Source organism: Chamaea fasciata, unplaced genomic scaffold (assembly GCF_029207755.1).
Source record: "Chamaea fasciata isolate MVZ Bird 193981 ecotype frontalis unplaced genomic scaffold, bChaFas1.0.hap1 SCAF_2, whole genome shotgun sequence".
Taxonomy (NCBI): Eukaryota; Metazoa; Chordata; class Aves; order Passeriformes; family Sylviidae; genus Chamaea; species Chamaea fasciata.
The window spans coordinates 27,190,808-27,216,580 of record NW_027094087.1 but is presented as its reverse complement, the minus strand read 5'-3'; the positions used below and the strand labels follow the sequence as shown (position 1 = coordinate 27,216,580).

At 42.4% G+C, this 25,773-nt stretch overlaps 1 protein-coding gene across 1 annotated transcript; it reads right to left on the bottom strand.

The window, feature by feature from the left end:
- Positions 1–1,257: 1,257 nt before the first annotated feature.
- On the bottom strand, positions 1,258–18,746 carry LOC136285751 (antigen WC1.1-like). Its single transcript, XM_066177282.1, has 16 exons — positions 18,677–18,746; positions 14,099–14,413; positions 12,286–12,594; positions 10,385–10,699; positions 9,271–9,582; positions 8,655–8,972; positions 7,634–7,948; positions 6,659–6,973; positions 5,826–5,888; positions 5,425–5,739; positions 5,199–5,234; positions 4,760–4,897; positions 4,359–4,464; positions 3,729–3,796; positions 2,529–2,681; positions 1,258–1,352 (listed from the first exon to the last, which is right to left on the bottom strand). Exons 1-16 carry the CDS (start codon positions 18,744–18,746, stop codon positions 1,258–1,260), a joined length of 3,243 nt encoding a protein of 1,080 aa, XP_066033379.1.
- Positions 18,747–25,773: the final 7,027 nt, after the last annotated feature.

Sequence of the window (25,773 nt, the reverse complement as noted above, 5' to 3'; positions counted from 1 at the left end):
TACACACAGAGGTGACTCCAACACAGCTGGCTACACAGGCTGCAACAAGCACTGCTGCCTGTAACCCCACTCACAAACAACTTCCTTTTGTACCTGTTTTTTTCAAAAGTTTGAAAGGTGGATTTGTAATGAGCCCAGCTGTAGCCTGATTCTCTTGGGTTTCATCCTGTATGCATCTGTTTTCATCCCTTAGAAGAGGAACTGCCTGATAGATCCCACAGTTAAGCCATTTTACATCTTTTATTAATCTTGTGTTGTTAATATGCTTTTAATCTAATTACTCCAATTTTCCTAAAAATTTCCTTGTGCAGGTGCCATTCAGGTGCAGGCAGAACGCAGTAAGAGTTTGGCTACAAATTTTAACACATTCTCAATATCAGTCCACTTACTCAGCCACATTGAGGATTATATATCCCAGTCACCTGGGGAGCACTCAGTTCAACTGCATCATGCCTGTGATATCAGTTGTTGCATCTCTGAGTCCCCAGGGATTCCTTCTTCCTGGTCATTTCCTGGTGCACCTGGAGAGAAGTTCTGTCCCGTCTAGATAGTTCTGACAGGGATAAATAGCTTGTTACACTTTTTTTTTCTGGCATAGAATTGGGTGCCCCTATTGGTTTCTGCTGCCTTTTCCTATTCCTTGCAAAAACTTACTACTTTCCCACTTTTCTTGTTAGTGAGCCAGGAAAAGTAGATTGCATGCTGCAGTTAAATCCCATGGGTGTATGTCTTTCCCTCCTTCTGTGCCTCACAGCATGCTTGCAGCACACCTGTCAGATCTTGTTGATGTTGCTGCGGAAGCAATCAGCAAGAATTCCTTTCTCAAAGACTTGGCTGAAACAGAATTTTGATGATTTTCCTGAAGTTCAGTCTCCATTCCAAACAATTCCCAGAAGCTGTCCGCATATATCTGGGAGGAAAAGCATAAATTTGAGATCTTCGGACAGTTTCTAATAAGAAAATATTATAATTTAAAAAATTAACTCTGTAAAAAAAATTAAATGAAGGTATCTAAAAAGAAAAGCAAAAAGAGTCCACTAAGTCTTAGCAAAAAGAAATTGTAAGAGAAATTTGAAAGATTTTCTTAACAACTATGCTTGTTTATCTTTTACGTATGTAATCTCTTCTTTGGAAATAACCCAAACTTATGCAAACTAATCTTAAATGCAGGTTATTCTGGTTCTGCTAGTACAGGATTAGCATTTTATGAACAGTGGTGTATTTCCAGAAGAAGTCAGTATAGCTCAGCAGTCTCTATCAGTGTCCCAGCTCTTCAATGTCGTCATAGCCTGTGTCTTCAAGAGCAGGGGATGAGGATCTCTCAGCCTCAGAGGTCCTGTTTCCGGGAGTCCCTGAAAACATGAAGGGAAGAACACTAAGAGAAATGTACATCTTGTATGTATTACCTCTGTGTGGTTGTGCAGCTCCCAGTTGTCTCCTCCAGAAATTAGAACCTTAGACAGGAGTGACTGTGAAAGACCTGAGAAATGCTTAGGTCACTCTGCCTTCTGCTGTGTGTATACAGAACCAAGGATCAAGATTTATACACAATGTTAAAATGAATATATTCATGGGCTGTTAAAAAAAAAAATCCCTAATGTCTCTTCAGTTACTTTCAGTCCTACATTTTGGTTGTTTTTCCACATCTCCAATAGGCCAGAAATATTTATCACTACTCCAAAAAGGAGAGTTCAGATCAGAAGGTATTCCACAGTTATATTAAATGCACTGATAAAGAAAAATCTGTCTTAAATATTTATTGTTAATTCTTACTGAATTATATGGGCCTGAAAAAATTTAGTGCCAGGTTAAAAACTTAGCTGAACCCATCCTCCATGGACATAGAATGAGATCTAATAAGGACACTTCAGAGACTACAGATGAAGGGAGAAACAGTCAATTGTGTAATTTTAAAAATCCATGTCTAATGATATGTAGTATTTTACAAAACACAATTTGAAGCTGCATCAGGCATTGAGCCCTCTCAAGCCTGTCATGTTGTTGGAAAAAAGGGAAGTATCACACTAGCATCCGTAAACAGAAGGATTTGCTGTAAAAAATAAGAGCTGGTCCTTCTGCTCTACCTGACACTAGTAAGATCTCAGTACCATGCTGTAAAGAAATACTGTAAAGTTTTGGGTTTGAAATAATTTTTGAGAGATACGGACCTACTAACACGCATTGAGTGGAGACACATCATGAGCAGAGTGTAGTCTGCAAAGCCTGACTAGAAAGTTAACTAATTCAGGTTGTGGCTGTCTAGAGAAACAAAATATGAAACAGAAGTGGGGACAGGTATGGGAACAAACTGTTATCAGTCTTCAAGTACTTAAAAGGCTGTCACAAGGATGACTGCAGCCCTCTTTCCCCGTGGTCATTCTAATAAGAAATAACATTTTTAATTCGCAGCAGTGGAAGCTTAGGTTGGGTTGGCCATGGGCAGGAATTTTATGGATGTAAGGAAAGCAGAGCACGAGTATAGATTAGCTGGCTGTAAGAACAGAAAAACACTGCTCTTCTAGCCTCACCTGTCCATGAATTCTTGTTTCTGTCACTTTCTCCAGGGATCCCAATGATTTCCTGTTCATTCTGCCCAGAAAAAGAAGCATCTCTAGATCCAGGAGCTTCTGTTGCATTATCATAATCATCTTCCAGGGCATTTTCAGGCAGTGGAGAGGTCTCTGGAACAGTACAGGTATAAAGTTCCACTAGGGAAAGCAGTAGCTGATGATCCAGCAACACAGGGCTGTAATACTGACATGTCTGTACTTAACTGGAATCCATCCCTCAGCGAATGTCAGTGGGCACAGTTTTACTGTATATACATATGCTTACCAATAATACACATATAAACATAAAAGTAAATCAAAGCACTCCTGTTTCACTTTTTACCTAGAAAAAAATATTCAGTCTGAATAAGAGAAAGAGAAATTATTTAGAATGATTGTCTTCTCTATAAGCACTTCAAAGCAAGTAAGGAAAAGCTTTTTGTTTGTTTTTTAACTAAAAAAAAAGTCCTTAATATAAGAAAAGCAGTAGAAAATAAAGACACGGTGCAGAGTCCAGGATATGTGCAGCTGAGGTCCAAAACTGCTTGTGCCTTTGGCAGTTAATCTCTTGGAGACCAGGCAATAGTTAACAGAACTTTTTGATCAGCTCTAGGAAAATGCAGTTCTTCTCCAAACATTTGCTCTCCCTCACCTATTTCAAATTATACAAGAAAAACAACCGACAAACCAAATGTACCCCCCAGGCAAACCCCACAGCTAGGAATCTGTATTTTCTTCAGATCACTTGGATTAAGATCCCTTGATCAGCTCAAATTTACACCAGTGTTCTTACTTGGAATATGTCTTTCCTCTGTTTTAATTGTCCCCATTTGTCTCAGAAATAAGGCAACAGTTTACAAGCTATTGAGGTTGTAATGTCTGGGAGAAGTAGTTGTCACATTGTTGGATTCATGTGACTGAATCCTGTGAAGTGTGTGCAGAACTATGAGCAAACATTTATTTTGATTTTCTCATATAGAAGAGAATACTAGCACTTGTATATGCTAGTTTTGAGATTGTGACACTCTTCCACCACAAGAATTACACAGAGGATTTTGGATCACAAAGAAACATCATTAGGACATGAAATGAAAGTTTTAATCACTCATAATGCTTTGGATATTAAAAGTTACCCTGATTTAGGATCTCTTTCTTTGTACAAATCCTTTCTCACATTACCTTGAGTTGCTCTATGACCATTTTCTTCATCACTGTCCACTCTATAAAACTGTTCCTTCGGTTTTGAGCTCTCTGGATAAGAATCTAGGCAAGTAAGTAAGAGCATGATATCTGATTAAACTCTCCTTAAGTGCTAAGACTGCACTATGAGAAAAAGAGCAGGCTACAGTAATAGCATCCAAGTCCAGCATATTCTTTGGCAGTCAGTATTACTCCTGCAAGGCTTACAATGGAATAACCAAGAATTCCTCCGAGGCCCCATAACACATCTTGTGGATCATGGGGGAGGCAAGCCACAAAGGGAGAAAAGCAATCCACAGGAGGAGACCAACAAGGTACCAGCTGCTGTGAGGGGCATGCAAATTATTCCTTTTTTTGTCCCTGCTTTAAATAATTGCAGCAAAAGGCTTTTGTTTGTTTGTTTGACCTATACTGATCCATTGTCTGTGGATGCAGTGAGGACTGCACAAAACAAATTGTCCCTAGGAGAGGAATTGACAGAGTCCACTGGGCAGGAAACTTCTCTCCTCAAATCCAGGAATTTTAAATTTCCCAGTAGATTTGGGAGCTGCAAAGTAGCAGACTGGAGTATCAGAAAGGAGGAGCTTTTCCTTGAGAACAGCAAGACACACACACAGACCTGAGAGGAAAGTCACTCCCTGCTTTTCCCTCATCAGGTTATAATCAATTTCTTCATAGACAGCCTCAGAGAAGGGGTCGTAGGATAGTTTGGAGCCTGAAAATAAAACGTAATGATCACTTTCACAGTCTCTGCTTATAGTCAGGCTGGAGTCATGAAAAGGAGAAGTGCCTTACAGGGATCTACATGACCTGTACCTAGAAAGGCACCAAGAGGTGCTGACGGAGGATAAGCATCTCAGGGTTCTTTCACTGCCAGAAAGTAAGTGAAAAATCTCAGTGTGGCAACAGACGCTGTTCATCTCAGTCACCCATACCCACTGCCTCTCCAGCCAACTAAACATGTGGGGCCATGTAAAGGAGGTATTTCATACCAGTCCTCAGAGACCCACCTCTCTGCTGTGCCCGGGCACGTCGGATTTGCCCAGCAAGGATGGCAAGGACCAGGCAGAGGAGGGTTCCCAGGATAATACAGAGGATGACAGGCACTGAAAATCTCGTACTGCCTGTGGCAGGGCGGCGGGGACGGTCTGAAGGGAAACAAAGAGGAAACAGGTAGAGAATCACGTGTCCCAAAGAGCTCCTCGTCTGCAGCCCCTTGCTGTGCCCGTGCTAGCAGGGTGAGGCAGGGCACCTGCTGCTCTGTTATGGGTCCTGCTCAAGCAGATAAAATTCAGGAGCTCGGGGTGGTGCCACTAAGTGTTCCCTTATGAAAGGCTGTGGGAAGTGCTTTCTGATGAGCTGAAATAAACTGCTGTTTTATCTGCTAAGTATCAGGGACATTAAATTCTCATTTGATGGGAGAAAGGGAAGGAGAGATAAAGAATTTACCTGCTCTTGTGGGTGATGCTGTTGTTTCTGTCACACCTGCAAAAGGAAGGTGAGTCCAGATTAAGGAAGAGGCAAGTGTGAAAAATAGGGAGACTATCTTCATATAATTTGTGATGTTTTTGGAGTCAAAATTATGAAAGGGCTAGTCACTGGGAAGTACAACTGGCATAATGCTCCCCTACCCACCTCTTTCCCAGACCTGTGTAATAACGGACCAGTCACTAACCAGAGCAATTCACAGCAGCATCTTCCTTATGATCACAGCTTTTGCCAAACAAAGGCTTGGCAGGACAGTCCCAAAGAGACAGCTCTGTTCCTTTACAGTGCACCTTCTCCAACCAGATGGGACCAGTCCCTTCCCCAAAGGCAGCTTCTGTCAGAGCAGACACAGCAGATCCACAGCCCAGTTGCCTGCATACGACATTGGCATCTGCCACATCCCAGGCATCATCACAGATTGTTCCCCAGGAACCTTGGTGCCACATCTCCACTCTGCCTGAACATTCATCCTCTCCTCCCATGACTCGTAACTTCTCCCTGTCTGCAAAACACAGAAACCTTCTGTTTTACTGAAACAGCAGGAAGGTCCACAGGGACCAATAAAGAATAAGAAATAGGTGGAGGTACCTGAACAACTTGTAGAGTTTGGACATTCAACAAATGCAGCTGGAGATGTTGCCTCCTTTCTTCCTGCAGAATTTAAATAATGAAGTAAATAATTTAACTATTCTCTGAAAAAAATTGAGGGAGTATAAAATACCTGAAAATTAAACATCAGGTTAATTATTTCCTGAAATATGTGTATGGCCCGTTTAGTTCTTGGTGGATGGCTGTTTGGCTGTTGCTGTGAGTAATAATCTTCCTGATGGTTATGCCTTCCTTCTTCTCATGAGGCAGCTGCAATCCTTTTCAGGATATCTGAATGTCATGCAAAATTCATTTTTTTTATTATAGTGAATATATATATATATATATATATAAATAGAGATATTCTTAGCCATAGGTGTGAAATACTGTCATAAGAGCAGGCATTAGAAATGGACCTTTAGAACCAAAGCAATTTGTACACTTGTCCATGGCTATGGGTATACACTGATATGCCTCCTTACATGCAGAAACACAGACTTGGCTCTAGACCTTTTGGGAAGTCTCATCCTAACTCAGATCTCACAGACTGACTGTGTATCATAGATTTTTGCGTTACAAAATATACAATGGCACCATCCTATTAGGGAATTCCTTAGGACACTGGGCCACAGCACTCTGTGATAATCTTATAATTTTAATTCACTCATTTAAGTCAATGATATAGACAAAAAAAGTGTTGCTGCCATTTTCATGAAACTAGAAATAATATACACCGGATAGCAAGTGAACACAAAGTAATTTCTGTGATGTCCATATGTGCATGCACAGGTCAATGTACATGTCTGGCCATATACAAATGCATTTCGGATTACCAGTGCAAGTAACGTGGGTCTCTTCGGCTCGGTTATTGCATGACTGAGGATGCCAGGGGTCTGACTGACACTGCCAGAGTGAGCTGTGCTGCTCAGTGCACTCAATGTGGTCCAGCCACGTGGGCCCAGACCCTCTGCCATATTTGAAGTCTGCCTCTATTCCTCCTCCATTTCCACAGCCCAGGTGTTTGCACATGGTTGCTGTGGTGACCTGGGACATGCTGTTGGAACAAACACTGCCCCACGTCCCATTGTAGAAAACTTCCACACGTCCAGCACAGTCGTTGCCGTTCACCAGCCTCAGAGCCAGGAAATCTGGAAGTGAAGACATAAAAATGGAATTAGTGCCACAAACTTCTTGTGATACATTGCTTTCCTGCCTGTGTAGTAACACTTTTTTTACAGTGCTAACTACCTGTGTTAGTTCTCCCATATTGTGAAGCATGGATGCTCCAGAGGCTGCAGTCCTTTCAGGGTTTGTATTGGTTCCAACATGAGCCCTAACAGGCTGCACTCCCTTCAGGGATCATCACTGATTTTTTTCCACTTCTCTCTCATTTCTCCTCTCTCTTGCTGCTGCCATTCTGCCTTAAATATGTATGAGCAGAGCCGTCATAAGCTACTTGGACTGTCTGATGCTGTGGTGCATAGTGGGTTGTTCCCATTGGTTCCAGAGCCAGCTGTAACTGTAACGAGCACACAGCCCCTGGCTGTGGAAATCTTTACAAACTCCTCAAATTTATCCCCCAAATATCCTACCACATCACAGGCTTTTGTGTGTGTGTGTTGGCGCATAATACGGGCTCCCGTAGATGCTTTGCATCTTGGTAGGACCAAGAAGATGTGCTGACCAGCTGTGCTTGTCATCAAGACAGGAAGTGGCTGTCCAAGCAAGTCCCCACTGTTCTCGACTTCCCTTTTATACAACCCTCTTGTTTGAACCCACAGCCTCAGTAAAGGGTTTTCCAAACACACCTGAACACAGGACTCCAGCATCCTCTTTGTGTTGGCAGTTGTGCTGCCCCCATGGCCTAGAGGGACATGCCCAGAGATCAGATTCAGCCCCAGTGCAATTCACGTCATCCAGCCAGATCTGCCCTGACCCTTCTCCATAATGAGCAGAGACAAATGGCTCGATGGCATGCCCACATCCAAGCTGTTTGCAAACAACATTGGCATCTGATAGATCCCAGTTATCATCACAGATGGTGCCCCAGGTGCCATGATGATAAAGCTCTACTCTCCCAGCACAGCGACTTGTTCCATTCACCAGCCTCATCAGTCTGCTGCCTGTAGGAAGAAAATCCAGCTGTCAACATGTAACACAACTATAATGCACAGGTCAGCAGAATGGCAATATTTTTAAAGCACTTTTAAGGCATCTTGTTCTTGTTATATCCCAATTCTTTTGCTATGGTTGCCTGGGCAGAAGTCCTATGAGGCTAAAACTGCATGAAGGTGCTGCACCAGGTGAATGTTTGAATAACTCCTGTGAGATATTGTCAGCAAGAAGTGTCTAATCATGCTAAGTATATGCAGAGGTCACCTTATCTGGGAAGGCCAGACAACCTGTTTTCTATCTATACTCATTTAGCTAAAGACAGACACTGTTCCTGTTACAGATGGGTTACAAAATCAGAGAAGAGTAGAAACAGTTGTAATATTCCATAGAATAGCTGCAAATATCTATAAATATAGAAATGTCACAAAATAAAAGTTATTTAATTCTCAAGTGGCAGTGAGAATGCTTGGCAATCATAGCCAAATTAGTGTTCTTCTGGCTTCTGTGTTCTAATAGTTCTTGAAGAATAGTTCTTGACTCTGGAAGATAATTCTGTAAGAAATTCAAATGAAGAAAGCATTATGTAAATTACACTTGCTTCCTTAACTATCATCAAGCTCAGACTCATGCCAGCTTAAGATCTGTGACACCACAGCACAATGTGGGCTGGACAAACCCTAGGAAACATTCTGTACGTTTCACACAGTGACTCACCCGAACAAATCACACTAACGTCTTCAGAAATGCCCGTTGGCACTGTCTGATGATGGGAGGTGTTGCATAGCATCAGCTGGGTCTCATTTCCAGTACACTGGACACTCCTCAGACCAACAAGACCAATGCCTCGCTCAGACTTTGGAACGTAATAGGCTTTCTCAGCAGTTCCACACTGGAGCTGTCTGCACACCACATGGGCATCTTTAATGTCCCAGTTGTCATCCAGGACTCTGCTCCACACACCGTGGAGGAAGATCTCAACTCGCCCATCACAGCGGCTCTCACCCCCTGAGAGTCTGAGGGATTCAGGAGGACCTGGGCTCAAGAGAGTTGGGAAATATATTGAGTAACATCTACTTAGCTCACTGCAGTAGAAATAACTTGCAGGAAAGCTATGGAAGACAAATTTCTGTGCTGGTAAAATATTAATTCTCACCACTGATTAAGGAGACTGCCCCTGTTAAGGCTTTGTTTGCTTTTGTGCACACAAGGGCCTGCAGTGGGAAGCGAGAAAGGCTTCTCCACCTCAAAGACTAGATCCTGCCAGTGAGATCACCAGCCCTGCTTTGGTTTGAAGTTTTGCACCACCCAGAAAAGGCCACTCCTGACTTACCTGAGCAAGTCACAGTGGCTGCTTCTTTGGCTGAACAGGTTGGATTGCCCAAAGTCACTTGAGCACAATCCCACAGACAGGACTCTGTCCCTTCACAGTGAAAAGCATCTCTCCATATAGGCCCATTTCCATCCACAAAACCACCTTCCATCTGGATTGATTTTGCATAGCCACAGTTCAGCTGATGGCAGAGAACACTGGCAGCTTGCAAATTCCAGTGGGAGTGGCAGAGTCTTCCCCACGTGTCTCCATGGCGGATCTCCACAATGCCAGAGCATGTGGTGCCATTCACCAACCTGCCCCCTGGACACCCTGAATGTAAGAGAAAGGGAATATTGGAGTGTTACATTTGAAACTGCTCATGGGCAGGACCTGGAAGTGACTGGGAAATAGGAATGAGTTTTTCTTATCATTCAGTAGTAAAAATGACTTAACTGGGCCATACTCATAACTAGAAACTCCCATACTCATTCAGCTAGACTTCAGTCCAGCCTATTTTACTGAGAAGAACGACTAGAACTCAGAATCAGGTCCCATTTGCAATTTTTAAAATCAGGGCACTGGATTTTGGGGCTTTGGGTCAACCAACAGACCTTAATTTTTCAGACCAATATCACTGAGGGGCTACAGCTCTGCATCCTTCAACTGGTGGTCTAAGTCCTCACTTAAACCTGGACCAGGAATTCAGTCCTGCCTCAAGTACAAGACAGGTGTGACCATCTCCAGTCTTGTTTCATGCTATGCGTGGTTGTTCTCTCCAGCCAGACCCTACATCTCTTTGTCTGCTCCGACTGGTCTGGCACTTCTCCTAGACCTTATGACCAGTACCTTCCTCTGTCCTCTGGGCAGGTGGATTGTGTCTTGGTGGCACAGCTCTGTGTGTGCTGTGCTGAACCTCTGTGCTCAGCTCATCCTGGCTTTTGCAGCAGCCCTGCTCTTGCTGTTACCTGACACTAGGAGCATTTCAGAGAGAACAGCCTTGTGGTACAGTTGAAGTGCAGCCTTGACTCCTGTTGCAGCAGTCAAAAGACAGAGCCTGACTGAGTTTTGAGTCCATATTTTTCCTCAAGGAAGGAGTTTTTCAGTTTTCTTCTTAGACCTTTCCACTGCTCACCTGAACATTCCACACGAGCTTCCTTTCCAGCAGGGCATTCATCCTGACCTAGAGCATGCACGGGACAGTCTCTCAGCAGTGAGCCATTCTTCTGGCAGCTGAATGTGCCATTCCAGACAGATCCATTTCCTTCCCCAAAGGACTGTCCACTTGGTATCAGTAGTGCAACTCCACAGTCTAGCTGCTGGCAGAGGATATTGGCAGCTGGTAAATCCCACAGGTAGTCACACAGGGTTCCCCATGTGCCTCCATGGAGAAGCTCTACTCTCCCTGAACATGTGGTACTGCCATTTGCCAGCCTGTACCCACCGTAGCCTGCAGAAAGAATAAAGGAGCTTAGCAGTTACTTTTGGGTTTTTGTTCTATTGCACTGAAAACTGTAAGAGAGGTCTCTCTATCTGCAAGAAACTAGCACTTATTTACGTGTCAGGTTACTGGAAAACATCTTACAACAGGATGCTGATAAACCAGCTCTGAAAAAAACTCTCTATTGTCCATGTTGTAGCCTGCACTGTATGACTGAAAGTCTTCTGACTCTTCAAATTCAGTGTCTCCTCTTTGCTCTGCTCTCTCCTCCCCTCACAATACTGCTGCTACCTTACAACATCTTCTCTTGCAGAGGCAGTTTCAGCACTGCCTCGCATGTGAGGAACTTGGAGTAGGAGCAGCTGGTATCCCTCCCTCTCCCAGTAGTTGGTCATGTCACATTTCCTGGTAAGCAGAAACTGCAGTGGGGAATTCTCAGCTTTCATCCATGCCCCAGAGCAAGGCTCTGAACACCACAGGCCACAACCAACAGCATATTGACAAAAAATTAAGGAGGCTTGGATGGCACTGTGGTGTCCTACTGCCAGCCCTATGCAGTCTCTGTGTCTTCTAACACTGTTACTTTCTACCCTTGCCCTGTCCTTGCATTCTACCCCTAATGGGCCCAGGATTTCAGCTCTGAGCTAAGATTCTTGCAAGACAGAGGCAGGAGCCAAGGCACATTAGATGCCTTACCTGAGGTATTTGGCTGCCACTGGTCAGTGTCCAAGGCACCCTTGAAAGAGACTGAAGCCCTTTGGGCAGGAAACAGACATGAACTCCAGCCTGTTTCCAGGCGTGTTTTGTGTCAGACTGTTGCCAGCAGCTCTGCCCCAGGTTTGGTTTACCCCTTTAGAACTGTGGCCTCAGGAAAAAAGTTGTGTTTGTTAGGCCTAATAGTCAATTTTTCAGTGGGTGGCAATACATAGCTGTATTCAGAGCCCCCAGCAGCCATGACTGTATGGAGTTCTTAAGTAATGTAACCTTCCAGTCACAATGAAAGTCATCTAGGCCTCTGGCACTTTTTTTTTTTATTTTTTCTTTTTTTTTTATTTTTATTTTTTTTTTAGTAACTAACATTTGTACATTTGTAACTTGTGCCTCCTTCAGCATTTTGGAGATATGGTACCTCTTCCAGTTTTAAAAATTAACTGAAGTGCCAGGGATTAACATACACATTGGCACCAATTTATCAATTTATTAAAGAAATAAATTAATATCTCGATATTCCTGCTTGTCTGCTCTGGCCATTTTTCCTTTTATTTATAAGAGAATGATGTGTAGAACATTCTTAGGACTGTTGAGTGCATATTTCTAACAGCATAAAAGAAGTAACAGTCCTTTTGAGATCTCTTTGTGGTAGTGAAGTGATTAGAACAGCCCATGTTAGATGCAGACTCTCAGCAGAATGAATGAGACACTGTGGGGCTGCTCTCTGTTATTTTCTGGTCCCCCTTGAATAGGTCAAGGCATGGTGGGGGAAGCATTCAAGGATCCTGAGGGCCACAGAAGTGTACAGATGCTCTGAACTGTGGTTAACAGGAAGAAGGCATATAGGACATGGACGAATTATGTCCTTCAGTCCAAAGTCTCACCTGAACAAACAACAATGGCATCATGAGAGCATGTGTTAGTCTGGTGTAAGTTCCTGGGGCAGCCCGCAAGATGAGTCTCATCCCCTACACAGTGAAACTCTTCTTGCCAGATCAGTTCACGTCTGTCTCCAAAGTGAGTTCCCCTCAAGGTATCCACAGCCTGGCCACACTCTAACTCATTACATATAACAGAGGCAGTTTTGAAATCAATGTGTGAGAAACAGACAGTTGCCCAAGTTTCTTCTTTCTTTACTTTCAGATGTCCTGAGCAGGAAGTGTCCCCTCCTGTCAGACGCAGATCAGAAAAGCCTGCAAAAAACCCAAAAAACAAGAAATCCAGCATCAAGGGTTGGTTGTACTGACCTATTTTCCTAACTCCTGTACCTTAATGGGTAAGACACATTTCACTTCTCTGAGGACTACTAGTACTTTTGAATTGTGACTGGGGCAATTCCTGTGTAGCACTGAAAAAAAAAGCAAATGGTGTATTGGATTGCCTATTTCTCAGTATTTGAAAATACTAAATCCTTGGGAAAGAAGGAAGGAAGCTTTGAACATTTGCCAATGACTGAGATGTAGCAATCCCTAAATAGATAAAGAGACAAATAGCCATCTATTAGTGTGTGTCCTTGAGACTTCATTATTTCAGTAAACAGGAAGGTGAAGCAACCCAGGAAGAGGAAAGAGGAAATGTTGCACCCAGTTTCAGAAACTGCAAAAAGGCGGTCTAGAGATCTACAGGCTGAGCAGCCTCACTTTGGTACTTGTAAAAAAAATGGAGTGAGACTTCTAGGAACTCATTTGTGGGCACAAGGGGATGAATGGGGAGAGTCAGCATGGTTTTATCAAGTGTATATCATGCCTGTGGGACTGTATTGCTTTCTCTGATAAAAAATGGATTTATGAATGAGGGGACAGCAGCACCCGTCATTTACCTCACATTTAGCTCTGCCATTAACACTGTCTTGCACAATATTCTTATATCCAAGAACTAGGATGTTACTGTCTGGCCAAAAGGACAACATGGTTAAGCAGCTGATTGAATGGTCAGGCTCAGTCATTAGTGAGTTGCACTCTACCTGAAGACTGTCAGCAAGTGGAATATCACTTGTTGGGTCTTTCCAGGGGCCTGTTCTGCTTCGTGTCTTCTCTTCATGGAGGTGGTGATGGAGTACACTTTTATGATTTTGCGGGGGTGGGGAGATAACCACGAGGGCAGAGCTGCCATTCAGAGATGTTTAGACAGGCTAGACTAATGGGCTGACAGGAACCTTACAAAAAATCAAAAAGGGACAAATGCAAAATCCTGAAGCTGGGAAGGAAAAACCTCTTGCAGTGGTTCTTTTTCCAAAGAGCAAAACCATGCACATCTTGCACAGGAAGCAGCCAAACAGATATTGGACATTTTTTGCCATTTCAGACTGTCCTGTCTTAGCTTACCTGAAGTTCTGGAGAAGAAGGGCAGTTGTATGACATAACACTGCATTTTCTTGCTTCTCTTCCTACACCTGCTTTTTTAGCCCCCATTCCCAGTCAAAGACAAGTTCAATACTGCTCACCTGTTGGCTGGGAGAGCTGTGGTAGAAACAAATAGTGGAGGTTTTTTTCTGCTCTATGCCATTTAATATGCTCATTCTATGTCATTGCTGTGCCCAGGCAAATTCGGCTTGCACTCACAGTCAGCAGGATACTTAAAGCTGGAGCAACTTGCTTTGGATTAGTAGAGGGAGTACTTTGCTTTATCCAACTAGGGCAAAGTTTGATCCCAGACTCATATACTTTTTCTGTTATACAAGGTTGGATCACTTCTTACCTGAGCAGATCACTCCAATATCAAAGTAATGAGGGCAGGTAAAAGCACCCCATCCTGTATGTGTGCAGTTCCAGAGAGCAGGTTCATCCCCAAGGCAATCAACTCGATACAACCATGTTGGTCCAGTTCCTTCTCCAAAAGGAGCTCGATTAAGGGCTTTAACAGCAAATCCACATCGTAGCTGCTTACAGACAACCTCAGCATCTTTTATGGTCCAGTCACCATCACACACAGTTCCCCACTGCTCCTCATGTTTTACTTCCACTCTTCCAGAGCAGGGGCCAGTTCCGTTTGACAGCCTCAGTTCATCAGTGCCTTCAGACAGAGCAAGGTTATAGAAAGGACAGAGCTTGATCATGGTTATCTATTGCAGATGTTAGTGAGATCATCATTGCTCTTAATTTACTCTTACATCAGACTTATTTGTTTCACCTTTCTAAATAGTCCAACTTAAAGGGCATTTTTTGCAAGGAGTTACGTCTGTGTTTACAAGTCTGAGCTAACTGCACTGCTAAAATCTAAATTATTTCTAATGACAGGCAAACTTTTTTTTTTTTTTTTAAACTAACTTATCAGGGCTGGGAAATGCTGAGTAATGTCCCTGCTTTGTGATTCACAAATACTGCCACAATAAACACTGGCAACTGGAGTGGGTGAGGGGACTGCCTGTTGGAGTGTGATTGCTGCAGTAGATCAAGCTTCATTATCCTGTGAGTTAATTGGCCTGGAAGCCAAGTTTGTGTGTGTGTCTTTGGGAGTGAGGTAACTGGAGGAGCTGGCTACCAGAGCGACCAGAGGGGCCAGGCCAGCTACTGGAGAGGTGGTAAGGTCAGGGGATCTACTTGAAGACTCCGCTCAAAGTTGGCTTTCTGGGCTGCAAGAGCGCATTGCCAGCTCATGTCCAATTTGTCCCCGTCAGTATCCCCAAGTCCTTCTCCATGGGGCTGCTCTCAAGCCATGCATCCTCCAGTCCCTGCCGATCTTGATGGTTGTCCTAAGCCAGGTACAGCACCTTGCACTTGGCCTTGTTGAACTTCATGGGATGAGGCTCATTCTTGAAGCCTGTCAACATTCCTCTGGATAGCATTCCTTCACTCAATGGCTGCACCACTGAGCTTGGTGTCCTCTGGAAACTTGCCAAGGGTGAACTCAATCCTAGTACCAATGTCAATAATAAGGATTTTGAACAGTTCCCATCCCCTGAGGGACACCACTTGTTACTGATCTCTATCTGGGCATTGAGCCATTGACTGTAACTCTTCAGATGCATCCATCCAGCCAATTCCTTATCCATTGAATAGTCCATCCATCAAATTCATCCACATGTCCAATTAATGACAAGACTAATATGTGGGACCATATCAAAGGCCTTACAGAAGTTAAAATAGATCATTGTAAGGCCACTTGTGCTTTTTATGTTTGTGTCATGTGTCACTTGTTTCTGTCTGTGGGCAGCCATGTATAGCTGTGGTGTGTGTGGGTTTGTATTTGTATGTGACTATTACATATGTGTGACTGTTTGGACTAAAAGTTAGCCTCACTCCCAGCTGGGTCAAAGTCACTGCTGTTTGAAGCATGAAAGAGGATACTCGTGAAATGGGTGGAATATCAAATGGTAGAAAACCACATGCAGGGCTGTTGTATTTCCAGGTTAAGGACAAACTACAAGCTAAATGTGCAAAGGAAACAGGAAGAAGTTGGCCACTACATCTGACTTTTGTCTTCAGTTTGATCAGGTTTGCATTTCAGAATGTTGTGAAACAGGTAAATCCCTGAAGAGGGCTGGCAACTTCTTTTGGACCTGGGGGATTATTCAGATTGACCACATAGCTAAACGAGGAGGACAGCTGCAATAAGAAGCCTAACTTTGGTCACAGATTTTTACTGTTTGAAGACCTGACACACAGTGGCATATTAAACCAAACATTTACAGGACAGGTTTGATCCAATTGTCAATGTCTTGAGTGCACTAAGAATCCTTAATAGCCTTGGCCTTCCCCACCATTTAAGCACAGACGTGGACCTTCTCTCACTGCCTATGCAATGTGGGAGGTGCCTCTCATGCCGGGCCATGGGCCCTGGTTGATCTGCACTCACAGCCACAGTGACCAGGTGCCAAGAGAAACCTGCAGGACTCATCCAGACCCAGCACTGATGTGGATGGAAAGCAGTGCAGCTGTGTAAATCTTGCAAATAGCCCAGTAAGATCATCTCCTGTCAATGATGGCATTTGATAAGTGACAAAATATAATTTACACTAAGAGCCTTGGATTTTCCTGTAAGATTTTTTTCAAACAATCCTTTATGTAAAATATCACCTTCCCTCTCTTCCTCAAAAGAGAGAGGTGTTTTCTCTCTTATCACACATCTTGCTGTCATCTGACACTGTGAAATGAGAGTATTGAATTTTTCTTTGCATTTGGAAGCAAATCTATTTCTTCTCTCTATTCACTGCAAGTGTGTCAGTCTTAACCCATGAGCTGGTGTTAATGCAGCCATTTATTTCCAAAACTAACCACTGTTTCATTTCTTATTGCAGAGTAAACTGCTAGCAGTAGTCAACTGGAAGACAATTTTGCCTCCATCTTTATGTGGTCTGTAACTGCTTTATCAGATGCAGGCAGAGTGGCTTTGACACATGACCACCTTTCATACACAGGCAAAGGCTTCACCTCTTTGCTAATACTGCTGGATTTCCTCACAATTTCCTGCCTATCATTTAAAATTGGAAACAAATAAACAAGAAAAGGTGGTTATTCAAGTGACTGACAACTGATAGCTTCCAAAACCTTTTTTTTCCTGCAAAATATCTTCTCTCCTCAAGTCTCCTGAGCAAGAAACTCATGTGCGTAGCACAATCCTCAGGTAACCAAAAAAACCACTTTGTGCCTGCAACATGTTGTCTCAGAGGGAGCATAATCTTCCTGTAATAAGTCTTATAAGTCTCTAGAAAGATATTCTGGAGAACAGCCCGTAGGCTATTTGAAAAACATAGTCCAAAAAAGAGTTTTCTTAGCTATAACATTTATACATTTAAAAGAGAAATTAATTCTAAGAGAAGTAGAATTCTTAATACATTTTTAAAGGAATCAGATAACCAATTTCTATTAGCCATATCCAGGAGCAAAATAAACAGCTCTTCACTCAACTGTATGACCTCTGTGTCCTTGAATTTTTTAATAATTGTATATCTGATGTTTCCAACATGTAACAGCATGCAAGACTGGATGAAGAGGTAGGCATAACCCAATCAACAGATTTAAATATTTCCCAATAAAAGCTATCTTTTTCTGTAATCACTGTTCTCTGAATTTTTTATGATACAGGTACAATTTTGTATTTCCTCATACTCCACGGCATGTCCCACAAATGCCTTCACTGATTTCTTTGGTTTGGTGTTCTGCTTGGTTGAGAAGGCATGAGATTTTTGCTTGCTCCACCTGAAAACCCAATTCTTCTCATAGGCAAACCCAATACTTCTCATAGGCATGCGTTCCTGTCCCAGGCCCTGAGAGGAGGTTTCCAGCCCAGGCCTGCTGCCTCAGGAGCAGACTACCAGCTCACTCCTGGAGACTTGTGGCTCCTGCACTGCTCTGCACAGTGCTCTGTGCCTGAGGAACATGAGAACTCCTGTAGCAGCATGGACAGTGCAAGTGCTGCCAGAGCAGAGATAAGGGTGGTAGATCCTGATGATGGTGTCACTGTAAAGCTACTCTTGTCTGCATCTTCCAGTTAGTCTGTTACTGTTCCCTGATTATTAACAAGGAGCTGGCAGAAAGCTCACTCTCATTTCTGCAGTAGAGCTCAGTTGACACTAAAACATCACTACAAAGATGTCAAAATAAAAAATGTTTCATATTATGAAAATGTATGTCAAGAGTGCCTCCTGTTCCCTGCCATGTGAACTCTGACTGCATCTACACAGCTGGTGAGAACCTTCAAGACAAGGGCCAAGCTATAGCAAAACATCAACTGTGAAATCCTGTTCTTGTCATATGGGGATGCAACCACCACCACAATGCCATAATGTCACCTCCATGTGTAGAGAGAAAAAGAGGTTTCCAAAATCTGTCTCTCATCACCAGCATCAAGCACGTACACAGAGCTCCAAAAGAGAAGAGAGACAAAGAGTGATAAGCTTCAGATATACAGGAACAACCGAGATGTTGTGTTACCCAAACTGGATAACACAGAGTAGAGCTATGTCATTTTAACTAGTGTTGAACAAAGACCTGGAATTATTAATTCTGTCTACAAAGAGCTCAACAGGAGAGATAAGACGATAGTAAGAATACCCAGATGGTTTTTGGTACAGCTAAACTGTTTACCAAATTTGGACTTGAATTCCTATGACAATGACCAGTCACTGATATCTGAGTAAAATACAAAACTTTTACAAAAGGTTTACCCTTCCTTATCTCAGTGTTACCAAGGAGGTTGAATCAAAGACAGAAACATACCTAAACACCTTTTTGTCACTTTACTTTAGAGGTTGGTAGAACAACAACCTATTTATATTAAATTTGCATACTTTTTTTTTTATCTCTCTGCCGTACGCAAAATAAAGTATGTACTTACCCAGGGAGACCTGAATGGAGAGGAGAATCAACCACAGTACCGGAGCAGAAAGATGTCCTTTTGTTGCCATCCTGACCACAGATGGATGAAACTTCACCCTCTAGGCACTGCCTAGATAAAGATCTGGCTGGGCATTCCTGTAACTCACAAATCACTACAAAGGAGGAAATATATAGATTCACGTGCTAGCATGAGCTACCTGAAGGAACCAATAGAAATATTGTTCACCTTTTTAGACATTATCAGCAGATGAATCTTCAACCTGAAAGAGCCAAAACCTCCAATAAAATTCAAAAAGTGTACTTGTGACCTTATATGAGGGATGACGGTGCATCTGATGTCATCACTGGAATTGTTTTACTGCGGGACCAACACTGTTGGCCCAGGCAGAGCAGTGTGTAAAGTGGTTATTTCTCACCTGACCAAAGAGTATGAAAGTGCAGAACACTGGTCATTTATGAATCACTTCGGAAGAAAAAAAGGCAAAGAAAATTCCTTTAATTTGTAGCTTATCTGTCTCATTGGAAGAAATTGTACTCCAATCAACAGAAATGGTGTTTATCACTAGAGGTGGTTCGGTGAGTAAAAAATGATACCCTCTCTGTCTTGGGGGCAGGCTTAAGGCTTCCTTATTTGGTCCAAACTTTTTGGGCAGAAGCTCTTAAAAAATATCTTCCTTAGGATTTGAATTACAGGCCTTCCTGTTTCCTCTGCTGAGTTTCTGTTTCAGGTGACCAGTGCTGGTAGTTCCACCCCCTCTCTCATTCACTCTAGAATGGCAACTTCAGGGAAATAAAAGCTGCTGTTAATTAAACAGCAGCTACTTGACTCATTCTGACAACTGGAACAAGTTGCAGAATGCAGTTTACACCAGTCTAAGCATGGATTCCTCTTTATGACACTGACAGCATCTTCCTTTTGTCTGATGGTATCTATCTGCTCTTTATCCAGAATTCTGAGTTCAGTAACATCCACGCTGTTGGGTCCTTAGAACACTGATCTTTGCAAACTCTTCCCCTTCTCGCTGGGCTTTGCTTGTTCAGGTTCTGTGTAACTGTGCAGCAGGATAACCATGGGTCAGACTGCTGCAGAAAGAGCTGACAGGAAGAGCAGAGAGTCAGTCTGGGGGCTGCCTGTTCTTTACTCAGGAGCTCAGACACTTGCCTATGGTCTGTGCTGGAGCTACAGGGCAGCCAGGCTGGGATCTAGCCATGAACTTTGCTGATACCTGACCCTGATCTGCCTGACTTGACTTTATGGCTTGATCTTGGTTTTGTCTGGATTGCCTGGACTACTGGCTTAACCTTGCTGCTGTTGGTCACCTATTCTGGAGGTTTTTTTGTTCAGGTACTATGGGACTGCAACCCTTGTGAGGAGCTTGCTTCATGCCTGGTTTGCTGTCAGCTTTGGTTCCTGGCTGACCTTCCCTTGCAGAACATCCTTCTTCTGCTACTTGATACAGACATCTGAAAACCAGAAAGTCACAGCTACTCCATTGGAAATGTGATCAGAGTGGGAAAATCCCACCACAGATGTGCTAATGAGAGATAGGTAATGCATCCATTACCATGTCAGTTTCTATACTGAGGTTCAGTGGTTTCACTTAGCACTATCTTTGCTGATTGCTGTCCACCAACTGAATTCTCACTGACGTTTTAAACCCACTCCAGGAAGCCTTAGAGTAAGATTTGTTTCTCAGTGTACAGGCCCTTGATGACCAGAGCCTCTTTTATGGGAACTGTGTCCATGTAGCCAGGTACATGCCAGTGCCCATGGATATTAGAAGAGACAGCATGAAAGAAAATTACCTCACATTGTGCTAGAGGAAGCTCAGGTGAGATATTGGGAAAATATATTCTCTGACAGGTTTGTCAAGCACTTCCCCAGGGAAGTGACTGAGTTGCCATCCACAGATTTATTTCAAAGATGCATAGATGAGGTACTTTGGGTCACAGGCCCTTATGTTTAGTGCCAGGTTAATAGTTGGACTTGATGATATTAATAGTTGGACTTGATGATATTAACATCTTTGCTAACTAAAATGGTGCTATGATTCTGGGAAAAATCAAGCAGGAAACAGCAGAACAACTCTGAGATATTTTGCTTAAGAAACTGAACACAGTACTTCGCTTACCAAAATGGTGTCCTAGAGTTGGAACAATACGAAGAATATCTTCAGGGGTGATCAGATGAATATAAAGTCCATTTTACAGTCAATGGGTAATGAAGAGACTTCAAAAAGTTGTCAGCCTAGCAAAACAAACTTTTGCTTCTAAGTATTTTGAGACAGATTAACACTAACTGGAACAAGGACTATATAACATAAAGAAAAGCATAAAGTTGTTATGAAGACATTTAAGACTGGATGTCACAAGGAAGTTTCTAGCAATGAGGAAAAATAAGGCTCTGGAATTAGCTCTGAGTAAAAATGATGACAGAAAACTTCTGCAGTAATGACCAAGGTCATAATCACTGAAAGGAATTATTGGGCATGTTTCATTCAGTTAACACAAGTGTAAGTTTGATGACTTCAATGGTCCCCTTAAATCCCTTCTCCATTGTTCAGGAATTATCACAACACACCCTCTGAATAAATCATCCTTTTGCTGCAGATACAAGAGAAGATTGCTGTAGAGCAGACAGAAAGGCCTTACTCCACAGTGACCACAGAGCATTTTAATCTGGCAATTGCCAACCAACCCTGCCCTGAGGGTATGCAACATCTCAGACTTCCCTATACTGTCATCAACACAGTGCAAAGTAGGCAGGTCAGTGAAGGGACAATGAGCAGGATTAGTGGAATATTTATTGGTCAGTGAGATACAGACGAGGCTCAGATAGGGAACCATTAATGAGCCGATACTAGTCCTAGAGAGTCATGCAAGGATGGGATGGTTTCAAGAGTAAATTTGCGAATTTTCCTGGTTGGTACTCAAGTCAGGAGAGAAAAAGATCACAATTAATGTCTATTAGATCACTTCTTACTAGTTAGACTATTAGTAGAATCAGGCTGTTATTATTAATGGCAGACAACAATTCACACATTATGCTCAGTTATTGCCTCACACAGACCCTCAGTGACTGTTACCTGGTATCATGATGTGCTTGTGGCCTTGAGAGACTTGAGAGTCTTGATGTTCTGAGTTTTTCTGTTCTTGTGAATCCACAGGACTGAGAGACTCCTGACCTTATGTATTCTTAGGAGAGTTTCACTTGCCTCTCAGCACCTACCCATTCTTTCTTTGATCCGGTTTCTGGTATCACATGCACAGGCCCTGCTCATTCATGCAAATTCACCCCATGTGGGCTTTCATGACAGAAATGCAGAGCCAGAGTTGATCCAAAAGCCATCATGTGTCCCACAGGACACTGTCCTGTCTCATAATTTCAGCTTGTAGCGGTAATCTTTACCTCCAATCCCTCTGAACAGTTTTTTTTGCACCTATGGGAAATTTATACCTTTACTGCTGCACATTATAACACAGGATTTCAAAGTACATCACTCACCGCAAGATAACTAAGAGACAAACCACTCTTGCCTGATTGTTTCCATTCAGAGTATGAACCCTTTTGTACACATTTCTGAAGGCTTCCTCCAGGTCTTACGACTGTCAGTCCCATACGCCTGTGGAAGTGAGAAAGATAAGCACACCCAAATGCATGTCCTGTGGCCTGAAGTTAATACAGGTTGCTCCAAAACTGGTCTTGGGGCTGTGTAAGTTATGTGTGCCTTTGAACCGCTGTTATCTTTCAACAAAACATAGATGGGGTTAAGAGACGAAGGTAATACACCAAGTGCTAAGGTAAAGACGGGGCTGCCTGAAAAAAAACAAGCAGTTAGGAAGGAAACCACTTTCTTCCTTACTCAGGCTGTGCTGGAGGGATTTTGAGTTTCACAGAAATGAGATGTATCCTGTGGTTAAGATAAACCTGAGCTTTGAGACGGATTAATCTCTGTATCTCAAACTGACAATGGTTTAAAGAGACATCTGAAATGAAGTTATCTGGAGGGGTATTTACCTTTGTGTTATCTTTATGAATGTATTTGTCTACCCCTTCCAAAAGCTGGTTATATATTTACTGTCTTGTGAGCCCAAATGGTTTTGGAGAAGGGTCAGTCAGAAATTTTTCAGCAAAAGTATCACTTGAAGAAAGTAGACTCTAAAAAATGTTAATATTTGACAAAATCTCTTTTCAGGGAGACTGATTTCTATTATAAGAAAGAGTAAGAAAAGATAAGATGTTATTAAATTTCAGAATAAACTGTATTTTGATCTTATAACCCATTGAATGAAGAGTTAACCAAATTGAATTGTTTGTTGCTTTTTTACCCTTGATGTGCCTTAACCATCTAGTAAGTAGTAGAGTGAACCTTGCCAATGAACTTTGTCATGCTGTATTAAATCTGATTTTTACTGATATTCTTACTAGTGATTTTTTAAAGCAATCTCAACTTTCATAAAACTGAATAATGAGGAGTTTTTCCCCCCTGTAAAATAAGTGATGTGGGAATCCATGAGTGTAAGATGTGATTGTAGATACACTCTTTCTACAACTGTGGTAAAAAACAAACTGTGATTTGCTGACAACCCCTTAAGCAGGAATTTCCCTCATTTTTTGAGCAACTGCTCATTTTTTGATGTTTACTGCCCCTGGGCTTTCACAAACACATATATGCTGTCATAGCTGAACTGAAATTTCTGCCCATCCTGCATTTTAGATTAATTCAAAACATATTTACATATGCCTGCAACTATTTGAAGATAACAGAATTTTCATTTTTCAACTCTGAGCTTATGTAGTGTTCCATTCCATTGGATAGGATAGATGAAAATAATTCAAAAGCTAAGGGCAGGTATTATAATTTTAACATCCCTTCACAAAAGAAAGATACTGTTCTAAGAGATTTCACTGCTTAAGTAAAAGGTGCAAAAAGAGCTCAGAGAATTGGCCTGAATAAATAACAAAATTTGGCTTATGTAAGACTCTTGCAACCTGAAGGTATGAGTAACAACACTTGCATTTCCATATCTCAACAAACTAAGCCCCTCTGAGACAAAAAAAAGAAATTTTGGTGAAGAAAATGTTTAATAGATGTGTATTTTGGTGTAAGACACTATCCAGTTAAGTGTTCCATTCCTGCCTTTCATTTTAATATGCACATGAAAAGCTAATAAAGGACAATCATATAATGTGCCCAGGTGCCAATTGTACATGTGCTCCCAATTCTTAAATCATGTTCTGATGGGCATTGAAAGCAGAGTCCATCGGATGCCTTCCAGAATTTCCACTATGAAAATTCCAGCTGTGCTTATGGGAATGCAAATCAGAGAAGGATCCTGTAGTCATTTCTCATGTGGATATTTGCATCTCTTGCCTCGAGCTAAAGACTAAACAAATTACTGGTTTGTTACTTGGAAAAGCCTGTGCTTTAGAAAATAAATGGGAACTGCTGTCTACCTTTGAATTGCTCACTGATGACTTTTTTATCAGTAAATTACAATAGTACAGAACAGTGCTTTTAAAGGAAAAGGGCTTTGTTTCAAATACTGGCTTTTATGGTACATGTGAGCAGTTGCCTAGAAAATCTTGTGAACTTTTTCCTGGGTGCTCAAAGGAAAGAGGTACAAGACAACATGATTTGCATGATGTCCTTCTAGAAATGTTAGAGCAGGATAAGCTTTGAATTTTATTTGTTTCTTGATTTGATTCACTGTAGCAGAGTTGAATTGAGCCGCCCTTGCAGTGTATGTGGCATTAGTATGTGTGGAAATAGTTCAGATGTTTTGGAAAGGTGTGATTCCAAGACTTGCAAACCTTCTTCAGATTGCAAACTGGCAGGTTTAAGGTGGGGGGAACAAAATCACCTCTGGATTACAAACAGAAGGGAGAAAAGAGAAAATACCTACTCTCAGACAAGATGCATGTCTTCAGAGGATCCTAATCCCCAGTAACAGTCATTTTCCTACTAATAAAGGGGTTGTTATTTTCTTTCCCAGAACAAACCCTTATCAAACTTATCTTACAATTTATCCAGTAGAACAGAGGGATTTAGTAGATGGTGTATATAATGCATACTAAAGATGTTTTTATTCATATGACAAGAGTTAATTAGCTGGTCAGTTAGAGACAGAGAAATCTTCCAGAAGACTGGCCCTGTGAGCTGCCTTCCAACATTTTGGTCACCTTCCCATCTTAGACCCCCAAATGCATGCTAATGAACTGGTAACTACTTGATTTCATTCTATGGAAAGAGACCTTTGGAGGGAAGATATACTTCAAGACGCAGGAAAACAGCACAGGACCGCCTTGGAATCTCATGTGCACGAGGAATGTGGAATAATGGAACGTCAACCAAATGGTGTGAGAGCAGCTGTTCAGGGTGTCCCTGCTGAGCAGCCGTGTGCCTCAGAGCTCAGCCAGGAGCAGAACAGCGCACAGGGATTGTGGGCTGAGCACAGCCCACGTGTTTTGCTTGTTGATGTGCTCACAGAGCTCTGAGGTTTGCTCCTGAGGGCCGGTGAGGGGAGAGCAGGGAAGGGCAGAGGATGGACCAACCCTCCCAACACGGGTGTCTGATGCTGCTGAGCTGGGAACCAGCATGGTGACAATGCCTGGTGCTGGCAATGGCATGTCAGGGTGTCATTCAGCCATGTGCTGAAATTTTCTGCATGTCTATTCAATGGCATAAAAAGTGTTCATGGAAGACACTGCTGTCACTTGTGGCACAGTTTCTTTCATGAGGAAGACACCAACACAAATTATCCTTTGACTTGGTATTTTTTAAAGTTTAATATACAGTTCTTCAGGCACAGACTCAGATCAGTTACAGGTACATTGCTTCATACAGATTGACAACATGCACACCAGATACAGTGAATCAGGATGGGCTTAGTGAACATAAGATTCAAGTCAAGTATGTTTCTGTGACAGTCACTTTAAAAGTAAATAAAATCACGCTGCTGCTCAAAAGGATTCTGAAGCTCTCGTCCCAATGTACCAAGAATGTAGTGAGACTTTTCGTATTAGCTCTAATTACAGGAATTTAGCAAGTCCTCCAATGCATCATTTCACTAGGAACACAGACACTGGTCACG

Excerpts from the sequence above, each read along its gene's own strand:
- LOC136285751 (XM_066177282.1), bottom strand. The coding sequence starts at position 18,746 with ATGGCAACAAAAGGACATCTTTCTGCTCCGGTACTGTGGTTGATTCTC. Across the intron at positions 5,889-6,658 it reads GACCCACGTTACTTGCACTG|GAAGAAAGGAGGCAACATCT; the intron begins GTAATCCGAAAT and ends TAAATTCTGCAG. Across the intron at positions 2,682-3,728 it reads TGGTCATAGAGCAACTCAAG|AGACCTCTCCACTGCCTGAA; the intron begins GTAATGTGAGAA and ends GTACTGTTCCAG.